The 15,154-nt window shown below is 33.0% G+C and overlaps 1 protein-coding gene across 1 annotated transcript in view; it reads right to left on the reverse strand.

Annotated features, from left to right (window-relative positions):
* The window catches only part of NUDCD1 (NudC domain containing 1), a 59,490-nt gene that overhangs the window by 20,317 nt on the left and 24,019 nt on the right, over window positions 1-15,154 (reverse strand). The window contains 4 exon segments of the mRNA XM_033126748.1: window positions 2,057-2,182; window positions 5,539-5,683; window positions 10,629-10,833; window positions 14,294-14,476. Coding sequence (XP_032982639.1) covers window positions 2,057-2,182; window positions 5,539-5,683; window positions 10,629-10,833; window positions 14,294-14,476 — 659 coding nt within the window.

The following is a 15,154-nucleotide window of genomic DNA, read 5'->3' on the forward strand; positions in this document are numbered from 1 at the left end:
CCACCAGACCAGCCTTACAAGAAATGTTAAAGGGACTTCTTTAAGTTGAAACAAAAGGGCACTAATTAGTAACAGGAAAACATGAAAGTATAAATCGCACCGGTAACTGTGGTGGGTTAATCACTTATAAAGCTAGTAAAAAATTAAAAGATAAAAATAGTAAAAACAACTATAACTACAATAATTTATTAAGGGATACACAAATAAGAAGATGTAAACTGTGACACCAAAAAACATAAAATGTGAGTGGTGGAAAAGAGAAGTACAGGTAATAGAAATTAATTGTAGGAGTAAGAATTTAATTTTGGTATAGCTTCAATGGTACTTTCGCCTTGCCACTATTCTGCCATTCCACATTTGTCTGCACAGGTATATAATATAAAAATGCTGATTTTTATAAGTCCTTTAAGTACTGTATTGTCCAGCTATTAGTTAAAGTTAAGTATCCAAAAAAGACTAGGAAAGGTTAGTGAGTAAGAGGAACAGTCAGCTCAGTTAAACCAATTTCCCATTGACACTTCTGACTTTGGTTCCATGAATTTTGTTAGAATTCACTGTCCCCTCAACTTATACAAGACAAAGAAACACACTAGGCCAAACTTGGCAGAAATTTTCAAGAATTTTCTTGATCTATATCAAAGACTGAGAGGTTTAAAAACAAAATAACGAGATAAAATTGTTCTCTCTTCTATTGCTTTTGCTTGGACTGAGACTCCCAACACTTCTGGTTTTAGTAATAAGACTAAATTAATTTCTACGTGCAAAGCTCTAAATTAGCCACTGATTTATTACAGACCCTTCTCACATAAACAACTGTCTGACACATGCACTTAGTTGTACAATATTAGGTAATAAATGATTCCCCTAAGCAAGAATATGTAATAAAGTTCTAAATTTTCAAAAAATCTACATATAAAAAGCTGAGGACCACACCCCAGAATACAGGAACTACATCAAAGCCGTCCAGGCAGCATTCTTCAGTACTGTAATGCACAGTTCTCAAAGTTTTTGAATAGAATGAATTTTAAGGGAAAAAAATTAATCAATTTATATACTTATGGCATACCAAAAAACTGGAAAAAAAAATCCCAGATTAATTAAGGAGTTGATTAAAAATACTCAAAGAATAGGAAAAAGTTAAACCACTTGACACAGAAGGGTTTTCTAAGTTTATAACAGGTCCTACAAATCAGTAAGAAACACTAAAACAAATAAATGAAAAAATTCTTCATAAAAAAAAAGAAATTGTCAAAAGTAATATATGAAATAGTCAAAAAAAAAAAAGCAACAAATTAAAACAAGATCCTATATCTTACCCATCAATTAGTAAAGATCTAACAAAAAAATTGAAGAGGCAGTGAAAAATGAAAAATTGAAGAGGCACTGTAAAAATGCAGTGAAACAGGCAATAATTACAACCATTACTAATGAGAACATAAAATGAAAATCAATTTGTCACAGCCTTAGTCCATGAGTCATTAATATAACTTCTATAACTCTTTATTAGATAAATATCCTTGAATATAGAAAATACTTCGTGTAAAAGGAGATTTTAAAAAACACCATCATCATGAATAATGCAGTTCAGAAAACTTTAAACATGTGTATTGTAATCTGTAGAAAACCACTACACATACAGACACACACACACACACACACACACACGAACACCAACAATAACATTATAGTATCATCCAACCAATAAACCAGAGATTGAAATAACATTCAATCATGAAGAAATGGTATGCCATAATGTTAAATGAAAAGACATGACGTTATTATACATTACAGGCATAACTGTATATAAAACCTGCACCGAAAAAAGCCAACTGAAAGATTATCAAATATGCAATGGTATCAAAGCAATACAACATTTTTTATAGAGGGGTGGTGTTGTGAAAAGTTGCTACTTTATGGAGTGATGGGATTTATATCACAGCCAGTAACTGCTAACTAAGACATCTTTGTAAAATATATTACTTGGTCAATCATCATGTCATCTGAGTATCTTCTATTTATTCACAAATTTTTAGAAATATCATTATCAAGAACTTACCACATGAGTAGTTTTTAATGTATTGCCATCAAATCTGGATAAACTGGAACTTTCTTCAAAGAAAATATCACATTCTTCTAATTCTTGAGCATTACAAGGAGGTTTTTCTTTATCTGGATTTGGATTCTTAGACCAGAAAATAAATGAGTGGATTTCTTCATATTTAAAAATGTTAATATTACAGCATTAACTAAAAACTAAATTTCAGAGCCATGACCAATAAAAACTTAATCAGCAGGCAGAAATGACGGAATGATAAAATCAGCAAAAAGAACATTGAAACAGCTATTATAAACAAGTTGTATATACTCAAAGATGTAAAAAAAACCAAAAAGTTGAGAGAAATTATGAAAGATATAAAATAGAACCAAATTTACCTTCTAGATATAGAACTGGAAAATATAATATCTAAAATGGAAAACAAAATAGATAGGATTGACAGCTGATTAGACATTGTAGAAGACCAGTGAGCTTGAAACACAATAAGAGAATAAATAAAATGAAACACAGGGAAGACAAAAAATAAAAACACAGTACTCCAGTGACCTGTGGATCAATATCAAATGGTCTAATATATGAGTAACTGGAAGGGGCCAGGAAGAATGGAAAAAATTTTGAAGAAATGGCCAAAATATTTCAAATTTGATGAAAACATAAACTTATAGATCACAAAGGGCAAAGCTGGGATATGGAGGCACCTATTTGTGCCTCCAAATTGCTGTCTGCTCCAATTTAAATGGCAATGGAAACAATTCTGGTTGTTGTGGCTGGCTAAGGCGGCAATACCAGCAATTAACTGGGGCCATTCTGCCACAGAGACTCAAAAAGATTTGTATGTCCGGCAGAATACAGAAAGCAGTCTTCATAATAATCCTCCTTCCCTTCCCATTTCACTTCCCCATGTCAGAGAGAGGATGACAAAAATGAAAACTTTAGGACTATTAAGGCAGCCAGTACTTAACAGGACAAGATTACAAGAAAAGGGAACAACAGATTACAGAGAAAAGGGAACAACAGCAGAGAAGGGAATCCAACTCTGCTGCTTTCCTAGTGCCATTTACTAATTTCCAAGCTGAATTAAAAACATAGTGGAAAGCATCAGGTAAAGGACTAAAACTTTGATTTCTGATATTATCAAAGTGCTTGGGAGACCAAAATTAGAGACCATGGCCCACACAGGAGGAGAAACCCTGGTAAACAACCCAGACTTTCAGTTGGGTTCTGTCCTAGCAGTAAGAACAAACAAGGAATAAAGATCAGCTATGTAAAAAACTGAAATCCAGCATCAAATCAACCCCCCATTGGGATTAAGAAGACACACTGAAAATTTGGGACATGCAGCTAAAGTAGTGTTTAGAAGGAAGTGTATAGCATTACATCCTTTCATTGGAATAGAAGTAAGGTAAAAAATAATCCAAATTTTTAATTAAAAGAAAGAGCAAAATAGATCCAAAGTAAGCAAAAGAGAGAAAATAATAAATGTAATAACAGAAATGAATAAAATTGGAAACTGGGGGAAAAAAAAAGAATGGAAATAGATGCCCAAAATAATCCGATATCTATTAAAGCATTCATGGCTGAAATACTCAATTCTTTTTCCCAAGATCGCGAATAAGGCAAGAATGTCTGCTTTCACTATTCATCATTTCTATTTGACAGTGGATTAGAGGTTCTAACCAATGTAGTTAGGCAAGAAAAAGTATAAAGATTGGAAAACCCAAAACTGACTTCAGTTGCAGATGACAAGACTCGATGTTTGTTTTTTTCAAAATGTAACAAACACACGGGGATTCGGGCATAAATAACTCACGCATGTATGCCGATATTCATTTGAAATCACCAAGTGTAAAAGGCAGTTAGCAGCAATTATCTGCAACCTCAGAACAAGCCACCACTGCAGAGCCCTCCACAACACATACTTGCTGAATGAATGAACACAGCGCAATGCAGTCTACATGGCGTGTTGTAACATGCGATGAAATCAAAGTTTTGTAGTCTTATTTATGAATTCCAGTGATTCCCAAAATTTTCAATTACTGCTGGGAAACATGAAACTTAGTTTCTCCATTTTGGCCATGTATTATTTTGACAGAGAGATTTTCATTTAAATATTCTAATATTTCCTTTTCTACCTTAGGATGCGACTAACCCTATTATACAGTTTTCCTCATCACTATAATTCTAGGTGGCAATAAGACAGACATTTTACATGTGCTGATATAATTTTGGTGAATGAACATGTAACTGAAATTCTGATGTACTGCTACACAACACTTGTTCAAACTCTTAATATTATTTTACAAGTTAACAGTGGGAATATATTCAACAAAATCTCATAATTGGGTAAGTAGAGTATTGTCATTTGTAATCATTACAGTGAATCACTTTGTCAATCAAAACTAATTGCACTGTATATGATATATATCCCCCTTGTGATATTCTAAGAGCACCTAGAAAATTTCAATGATGATAAGTAGATTAATTAGCAAGGTAGACAGTAAAATCATACTTTTTGTTTCCTGTCAGCATTGGTATTTTTCTAAAGGAGTGTACACACACATACACACACACACACACGCACACACACACACACACACACAGTCATGTGCTGCATAATGACATCTTAGTCAATGACAGACTGCATATACAATGGTGGCCCCATAAGATTATAATGGAACTGGAAAATTCCTATCACCTAGTGAGGTCATAGCCATCGTAAGTGATATGGAATGTATTACTTACATGTCTGTGGTGATGCTGGTGTAAACAAAACTGCACTGTCAGCTGTATAAAAGTACAGCACATATAATTATGTACAGTACATAATACTTGATAGTGATAACAAACGACTATATTACTGGTTTATGTATTTATTATAATTTTAATCATTATTTTAGGGTCTACTCTTTCCACTTATAAAAAAAGTTTGCTGTAAAACAGTGTGCTGTGTTACTCCAGCAGCAGCCTCGTACATCTTGTGTTTACCATCTCTCTTGATCACATTTCTAGTGCTTGATTTAATCTTGTGTTGTTTTATATAGTGACATGCTGTACACACATGTAGCCTAGAACAAACAGGCTATCCCATACAGCCTAGGTGTGTAGTAGACCACCTAGGTCTGTCTACGTGCACTCTATGATGTTCACACAATGACAAAATCACCTCATGAGTCGTTACTCAGAACTTATCTCCGTCGTTAAGTGGAGATGACCGTGTGTGTAGATATATACATACATACATGCACATTCACCCTATACAACATGACAGCACACACACACACACACACACACACACACACGTATTCACATAGTGTAAGGACTGAATATTAGAATTTTAAACACCATATTCAAACACTAGTCAGCAATACTTAATATGTGTCTTTTACATTAGGAAAAGAAATATGTTTGAAAAATATAGCAAAATCCTCACATAACATACTTCTGGATCCTTAGAAAGTCAAACTCCTACTGCCAATGCTTACCAGTTCCTCAGAAGTCAAATGCATCAAACGTTCAGCTATTGCTGCACACTGGGCAGAGTCTCTTATAAATTCCCCTTGTTTATCACCGACTACCAGCTCTGGCCATGTCAGTCCTTCGTTCTTCTTAATTAAGGAAATCTCTAAGCTAGAAGTTTAAATGAAAAAAGTATTGTTATATTAAGCAACTATACAAATTATACAACTAATACCAAATAGAAGAATCTTCCATAGAAATTACCCTTCCCATGTCTAGATGTGTTACCAAAAATTGTGTTCATTTTTTAATTTTGCACATGATGGGAAATCTATAATCCAAGTATAAATAATTTAGATTTAATAAGTAAACAAGAAAGTACCAGTGGAAACAGTATGTCAAATGGTTTGATGAGGGGAGTGATTGGAAAGAGTAAGAACACCCAGAAAGTACTGCTGTAGTCCAGGTGTGCAGTGTGTTACTGAATGTAAGCAACAGACATGCAAGCAGCATGGATCTGAGCTATTTCACTGGGGAGTGGTGGTGGTGAGGGTGATGGCTGGGGTGGGGGTGGATACATAAAGTTAATTGGAAAGATACCTCTTTCCGTGTGGAGCCAATTAACTTTATTTTCACAGACTAGTAGCCATAGTATATACCGTGTTTCCCCGAAAATAAGACCTAGCCGAATCATCAGCTCTAATGCGTCTTTTGGGGCAAAAATTAATATGACAAGTCTTATTTTACTATAAATTATTTTACTATAATACTGGGTCTTATATTAATTTTTGTTGCAAAAGACTCATTAGAGCTGATGGTCCGGCTAGGTCTTATTTTCAGAGAAACACGGTAATTATTAATCAGGAAGGTGAAATCAACAAAAATGTTAATTTTTAAAATACAGACTTTTAAGAATTGTAAAGAAATGTAGGAATTAGAAAAATATTAACTTTGGTAATACAGGAAAAAAATGTTGTTAATGTGCTCTCTCTCAACTTAAAATCTAATTCTGTACATTTACACCATTAAGCACAAGTTGCAAATGCACTAAAAAGGGCCTATCAAGGACTCCTGAGATTAAGGTCTGATGCAGTGGTTAAGGGAGGGGGAGCTCAGTCAGGGCTGACTGTGGACATAGGACAGGGAGTTGCCCAGGTGCCTCCTGAATAGGAAGGGAAATCTGAGTAAGCTTGGGAAATCTTGGGAGCAGCCATTGCTATTAACACAGAGAAAAGAGGGCCGGTGGTAGCTATTCCACAGCAAAGCAGCCTTTTCCATGTGCCATCTTTACTAATCCATGCCCTGGAAAAACAAGTGCAAGCAAACAACTGCAAGAATACAATAATAATTATTATCATAATTATCAAATTGCATATGCAAACTTATCAGCTATTCTTTTTCAAGGCTGTTATTATCGCCACCTCATGAATTAATTGCAGCACTTTAAAATTTTCTGAAACTAGTTATTTTAAGAGACTATACAAAATATATTTCTTATGTAATATGAGTTGCTATCATTAGCATTAAAAATTACCACCACAATCAACAATGCCCACATTTAGTTATATTTTCTAAGGAGAACGTTAATCTTGATAATGATGATGATGGTGAAGATAGTAATAATGACAGTAATAAAAATAATGACAGCAGTTTATACTTACCTAATGCTTACCATATGCCAGGTGCTGTCTTGAGCACTTTACATGTTTTAACTCATTTACTGCTCACCACAACCAAATAAAGTAAGAATTATTATCTCCATTATATGAGTAAGAAAAAAAAGCACTAAGTGGTTAAGAACTCGCCAAGGTCACAAACCAGTAAAGCAGTCGTGCTCCAAGCCCATGTTCTTCACTACTGCACTGCTCTGCGTCTCTGCAAAAATACATGTAGCTAACTAGTGCAGAACGTTTACCCACTGACCAGAATGTATAAATACTGTTCTTAGTTGCTACCTAAATAAGTTAGGAAAAATTCATACAGTCTCAGTTATAAAGAATTTCTGATCCATCATTAAATTTGCACATTTAGTGCACCCCTTCTAGCACAACTGCATACCTACCTAAGTATTAAATCCTGTCATCTAAGCCAAAAAGAACATAAAACCCCATACATAGTAAACTATAGACTAGTTACTCTTCCAACGGGAGAGGGAACATTAGTTGAAAATGAACGAGTAATTTAATCAAGTACAGAAAATCGTGTGTTTTTAAACCAAGGATACCACCTACGCATCATTGTAATTATCTTTTGCAACATAAAATAGTAACCAAGTACATTAAAATTTAATGGAAGAAACAATACAGGTCTGTTTTCATGTATTAAATGCTGAAAGTATCTGCATAAAGTAGACCTTTGCTGGTTTACTGCTTAATGACTTACATTTAACAATTTGTACTAGCTGGTTTGCCAGTTTATGCTACCTTCAAATCTATCACACACACATAAAACATGTTTAAATAGAGTACGTGGATATAAAATATCTTTAAAACAATCTTTCAGATAACTGAGTTTTTAAAATAACTTATTAAAAAGTGTAGGGCGGCCGGTTAGCTCAGCTGGTTAGAGCGCAGTGCTCTTAACAAGGTTGCTGGTTCCATCCCCACATGGGCCACTCCACAACTAGATCGAAACAACTACTTGACTCGGAGATGATGGGTCCCAGAAAAACACACTTAGAAGGAAAAAAAAAAGTGTAACCAAGGCACCAAATTTCTCCATTAATAAAGTGAATTCAGGATATCTGCTTTTAAAGCTTAAAACAGTTTTCAACTAGATATATATTTCTTAAACTCCCAGGATTTACACTCATACAAAGACTCACATGGGTCATATACTACTAATCAAGAACTGTACTGAGAGTAAAAATATCTAACTTATATCCACTTCTGACCAGATTGGACCACTTTTAAAATTAAGTGCCTAATACTATTCATCAATCTATCACTGAATTCAATAATTACGAAGACTTCATATATAATGAAAGAGAATCATTTTATAAATTCAAATGATTGGGGTGTGAAGTACCTGGGACAATAGATGTGCAAATTGCCATGGTAGTAGAGGCAGATTAGTTTTATAAGACCTTTAACCTTTTTACCTTTTTTTAAATCTACCTTTTTATTGAGGTATAATTTATAGACAAAACTCACACATTTTATGTGTAGAATTCATTGAGTTAGACACATGCATACACCTGTGTAACCCAATGAAGATGCTGAATCATCCAGAAAGTTCTCTTGTACTCTTTTCCAGTCAGTCCTACCCCCTAAAGGTAACTGCTGTTCTGATTTTTATCACCATAGATTAGTCTTGCCAGTTCTAGAACTCCACATATATGCAACCTCACATATGTACTTTTTTGTCTCTGGCTTCTCTCACTCCATATAATGTTTCTGAGATTCATTCATATTGTATTTATCAATAGTTCATTCTTTTTTATTGCAGAGTAGCATTCCATTGTATGAATATACCACCACATTGTGTTTATCTGTTCACTTTTTCATGAAGGTTGAGCTGTTTCAGCTGTTTTGGCTTTTATGAATAAAGTAGCTACAACTATACTTTTATGAGTTTGGGGAGGGAGTTGTTTTTTTTTTAACATGTGCTTTCATTTCTCTTGGCTAAGTATCTAGGAGTAGAGTTTCTAGGTTACAAAGTACATGTTTAACTTGGTAAGAAACTGCAGAACATTTTGCAAAGTGATTGTATCATTTCCACTCCCATCAGCTACAAGTTGCTTCCTGGTGCTCCACACCCTTCCAACATTTGATACTATCAGTCATTTTAGTTTTTGCCATGCATTGGTGTCTCATCTGGATTTAATTTGCATTTCCCTAATGACTAATGATGATTATTTTCATGTGCTTACTAGCCATTCATATATCTTCTATTGTGATATGTTTATTCAAATCATTTGACCATTTTTAAAATTGGGTTGTCTTTTTATTATGAATTTTAGTAGGTTTTTATTATAATTAAGAACACAAGTTCTTTGTTTCATGAGTACTGGGACTATTTTTTCCCCTAGTCAATGGCTTGCCTCTTTGTTTTCTTAATGGTGTCTTTAGAAGAGAAAAAGTGCTCAATTTTGGTATACAGAAAAGCTCTTTTTTTGATGAAGTTGAATTTATCATGTATTATTTGTGAATGTGTCCTGAACACCTAATTCACAAAAGAAATGTAAATGGCCAATTCACATAAGAAAAATATTTATTATCCACAATTTCCAAAGAAATATGACTATTCCACTTGTGGGTATTTATTCGCCATATATATTCCACTACATGTGAAATTACACACACACACACACACACACACACACACAAACACACACGAAAGATATTCACTGTAGCGAAAGCCTGGAAACAACCTAAATGTCCAACAATAAAGGATCAATTTTTTTTTAATGATTATGCAGTTGATACTATGAAGCCATAAAAAAGGATAAAAAATAATTATGCATTCTTTATGGAAAGGTCTCTAAGATTTATTGTTGAAAGTTAACAAAAGCAAACTGTACAACTGTGTAGTATGTGTTGAAAATGTTTTTGTCAAAAAACAAAAATAACATTTATGCTGCTTGAATATACATAAAAGTAAACTAACAAGAGTGGTTGTGGGGAGGTAGAGAATTGGTGACGGGAGGACCTCGGTTTGAGGGCATCTTTTACATAGCTTAAAGAATGGGAATGTACCATCTAGTCAGCAAGTTAAAGGTAACAACAAAAAAATTATTTTTATTAAAAAGTTTAAAAAGTACAAATTAAAATAAATAACCACTTTTACCTATTAATTATTATTGTTACTGTTATTATTGTATCCAGAGCTGGTAATGAAAAGCACTACCATACAATGCAAGCAATAACTATACTAGTATCTTTAATCTTAACTACAATTATACTAGTATCTTGAATCTTAACTACAATTCTTTGACATAGTAATTCCATTTTTAATCTAGCTTAAGAAAAATGATCAGCAATATAGAGACCAATCAGACCAATTATAGCATTCGCCTCTGAGGGAACCGCTGTAGAAAGAGTAAAAAGAAAAGGAAGTAAAATAATAAAAAATAAAAAATAAAATTTTAAATATAAATAAAACTATAAAAAAATACCTGTTATTATCTTTAATTATCCATGTACTGCTTTCATGATCGACAGACGAGTAGAGATTTCCTTCCAAAACCCTCTGACCCTTCAGCACAATGTTGACGTGATCAGGCAAAACCTGGACTTGGATGTCCCCTTTGGTACTGTCTTCTGGAAGCCGCACTGTTACTGTCAAGTCGTCTTCAGTCTGTTGCCAGTAATACAGAGGTTCTATTGGGAAAAGAAAAATCATGCCATAATAAAAAATTAAGAATAGAACATATAAAATTAGAGACTGGAACATACAGACGAATACCTATCTAAAAAAACCTTAGCGTATTTTCTAGTGATCTCACAAAAAAGTAATTATAAACAAACACATACAGATCTCTTTGGGGAATTTCACTCAAAGAGTTACAGCAGTTGCACTTCACATTTTCCTCTTCCAGGCTTACTTAATACTCTAGGAGATAAGTAGTCATAAAATACTAATGACAGTGATCCCTTTATCCCCATTCCTTCTCTCTGTGCCTCCTAGTACCTCTCCTTCTCCCTCTTCCCTTACTTAGGACACATATACACACAATGAGTGCATTCCTAGTTTCAAATAATACCAAATATGTCATGAATTACTGTTTGAAACTTTCACCACTGCCCTGTTTTACCCATGTTAGGGCAATGTAACTGTGATACAGGAGACCATTATTATTTGGTGGGACATACATCCACACAAAAATAAAAGATATATTTTTCTTGTAAAGGTATTGGCTATTCTACCCCACAACTCTGTTGCATGAAAGCAATTTCATAGGAAATGCAAAGACTGTCAGCATATTTTATCTAAGTTCCCAGTAAAAGAATCCTCCCTTCACCTCCTTCTCCATCTTCTCTGCTTGTCTCCTAAAATGCCGGCTACTAAAAGAAAAAAAACACCTTTAGACCCATCATGTTGTAACTATGGAACTAAGAAAATAGTGCTTAAATGCAAAATGAATAAATATTTGCCTAATGGCATCCATAAGCATTAATCTGGCCATCCACTCACCCAGAAGAAATATAACATAGTGCTTAGGAACCAGTACTCTAGAGTTGACTAGTTCTGGGTCTGAGAATCCTGGCTCAACCATTTATTAATTTTGGTATGTAATTTAATCTCTGAGCCTTATTTTCCTAATCCATATAATAACAGAATATCATATACCTCTAGGACTGTTGACAATTAAATGAGCTAATATACATAAAACATTTAATATCAATTCTGTTATCTAAATATACACTCTCACTAAATGTGGGTTATTATTGTTCTTATTATTTTTGCACTGTTTTATGGAAACACTTTGGGGGTACTAGATATGCTCAAAGATACAGCATAAACATAGTGTATCTTCTAGAAGAGTCACTTTTACTTGATGTTAAAAAATTTAACAAACATAGAAATAAATATAAAACATGCATGAGTTCTCAGTTGATAAAATTGTTACTTTGGGGTAATTTCGAATTTGCATCACATTTAAGTAGCCTCTCAGATCCTCGCTCTTTTGCTTTTAGAAGTATTTTTAATATAAATTCACTGAAAAACTTTGAACAATAGCTTAAAAGATTGATAACTATAAGTTCCCTAGGCAAGTAATTTGTCTTCTTCGTATTTTTGTTTATTGCAAAAGTTATGGTAGTTTATACACAATACTCAATGGATAACTCCCGCCAGATATGGTGGGAGGACTCTGCAAAATCACATGAGCTTTTAGTATAAATTAAAAACCATGGAAACAGACTAAAGGGAAAGTCAGAATTTTTAAATCCTCTCTCCACTAAACATACACAAACACCTAAATAGTTTTCTCAGTTATTGGTTGCTTTGAGTACCTCTCTATTTAGAGATCATGTTTTAGGTCTTTCAAAGAAAATACTATTATTTATATCATCATAACAATATTAAATAGGCAACAGACAATATCAGTCTTCTTGAGGTTTACAGAAAATGAAACCAGTATATATACTAAGAAGACTGTTTAAAAGAAAACATACTATAATTAATACGCTATCCATATAATTTTTAAAATTCTGTTTTTCATTTATTATTGTGAAAATCACAAAGTAAATGCAAAATAAATTTCCCAATAGAAAGTGAGTACAAATATTTAGTAAGGACTGTTTATTAGAAGGGAAACAGAAAAAAGGGGGGATTTGAGGTTTACATTAAAAGGGAAAAACAGACATAGTAATAAATTCAGAAGACATTCAGAATACAATGTGAGACGTCAACAAGAAAAACAATACCTGGACTGGTAGTTAGTGATTTAAACACGTGTTCCACCTAGGCTGCAAACTGTCTTGGAGCCACATGATCCTAGATACTACGTAAAATAGTTCCAAGGATTAAGGCATTCTTTCATTCCTTCACAATTGCTCAACTAAGGATTTAAGTTCTAAAGAACATGTGGTCTAGAAATATGCATAGTTGTTCTGGCTAAGCTCTAGGAGAGTTTAACATTATAATTAAGATAGAAAAGTGAATTTATTCGGAATAGGATCTTAGAGCCAGTCTAACAATAACAAAAAAAAAATCACATATGAGGAAACTACGTTATTAAGAGGCTAAATAAATAAAGGCCACCAAGCACAATTCTTGTATTCTGAGAAGATATTTATCCGCCTAGGGAAAATATTTTTCAAATATTTATTTAGTATTTTCAAAAAATTCATTTTTAAAAAGCTTTAAATACATAAAAAGAGAAACTAATTTTATTTTAAATAATTAACAAAAAAGGTAGATTCAAAGGGTAATATATATAATTATAATTAAATATTGAAAAATCTTTTAAGAAAAATATATTATTCTTTGCCTATAAACATCAGAAATATGAACAAGTAATGATTACAGAGGGATGGTCTCTTGAATATATTCTTTGTATACAAATGTAAATTTCTCCTGAAAGACCATGTTACTCTTCATTCTAAAACATTACCTTCATTCATTCACTCATTCTACACAGAAAACAGTCAGTGATTATGCATGCCCTCAAGGAACTTTCTTTCAGTAGTAGGAAAAGTAAAACATGTACGTTACCACAGTGTTTCCCAGAAAATAAGACCTAGCCAGACAATCAGCTCTAATGTGTCTTTTGGAGCAAAAATTAATATAAGACCCGCTCTTATAGTAAAATAAGACTGGGTTTTACATAATATAATATAGACCCGGTCTTATTTTACCTACATAATATAATATAAGAGCGGGTTTTATATCAACTTTTGCTCCAAAAGACGCATTAGAGCTGATTGTCCGGCTAGGTCTTATTTTCAGGAAAACAGGGAATACACCTATAATGAACAGACGAGCTTATTTTAAAAGATTACTATCTTCAATACTAATATGCTGACTTCTCAAATGCCAACAACAAATAGACATTATTTATTTTTTTGATAAGTATTTATTAAACATCTAATCAGATAAGCTAATATATATATATTTAAACATTTTTGGTAATTATAAAATTATTAAGTTAAATTAGTTTATACTACTTAGATGGTATATTTTACAAAAGATTATTCTGGTAAATGTAAAGGAAAATAAAAAATATTAAGCACCCATCTTCACCTGGTAAAACCCGTAACTGGGAAGACAAACCAGACATAAATATGTATGTATATAAATACACATGAGCTCTATAAAGATTCAAAGTGAAATTACCTTTGATTTTCTCTGACATATTTTCATCCTTCTTTTCTTCAATATCTTGAGCAACGGGAACAAATGTGAAGGACTTGTAGGAGATAATCATTAGACCGTTCCCATCAGGCTCAACAGCAGCATAATGTGGCACTGATTTTCCACGGAGACTATAACGCTTAGCAATTTCATATTTTTTATTATCTGAAAGAAAATAAAGTATTTTTAGAACAAAAAAATTACAAATAAAAACTATTATAAAAATATTCTGAAAATATTTGTATATTAATTAAAATTAAGTATTTTAAAGGTTCTATTAAAGGCACACTATTAGGTGTCCTTTAGTAAGGGTAAAAAAATTGACCACCTAATAGTCTGTAAATATATCCCTATTTTAAAATATTGGATCTCATGAGAATTGTTTTAGAATGTGCTATCCAATGTGGTGGTCACTGGTCAGAGTGGTTATTTAATTAAAATTAAGTAAAATTGAGCCACACATGGCTAGCTGCTATCACACTGAATGGCACAAATATAAAACACACCCATCTTGCAGAAATTTCTATAGGACAGCAGTTTTCGAGATCATGAAAGTGACTGAGCTGAAACAACAGCCTCTGAACGTTTCGTCTTTTCCTTGACTACTACTTTCTACTGTCAACTTTCCCTGCAAGTGTATGATAGACACCTTTTGAAAAGAGCCACAAATTAAGGATAAGGGGAAAGTGTAAAGCGGACTATTTTTCTACCCATTCTAGCTACAGATAAGGTTTTCCCTAAAATGACAATGTTTAAAGTAGAAATGATTTTTATACACACTCAGATATAGATCTACATGCTTACTATAATGAAACATAAATAATTATACTTAGAAATTTTAAG

The sequence above is a fragment of the Rhinolophus ferrumequinum genome, chromosome 14 (genome assembly GCF_004115265.2).
Source record: "Rhinolophus ferrumequinum isolate MPI-CBG mRhiFer1 chromosome 14, mRhiFer1_v1.p, whole genome shotgun sequence".
In the NCBI taxonomy this organism is placed as follows: domain Eukaryota; kingdom Metazoa; phylum Chordata; class Mammalia; order Chiroptera; family Rhinolophidae; genus Rhinolophus; species Rhinolophus ferrumequinum.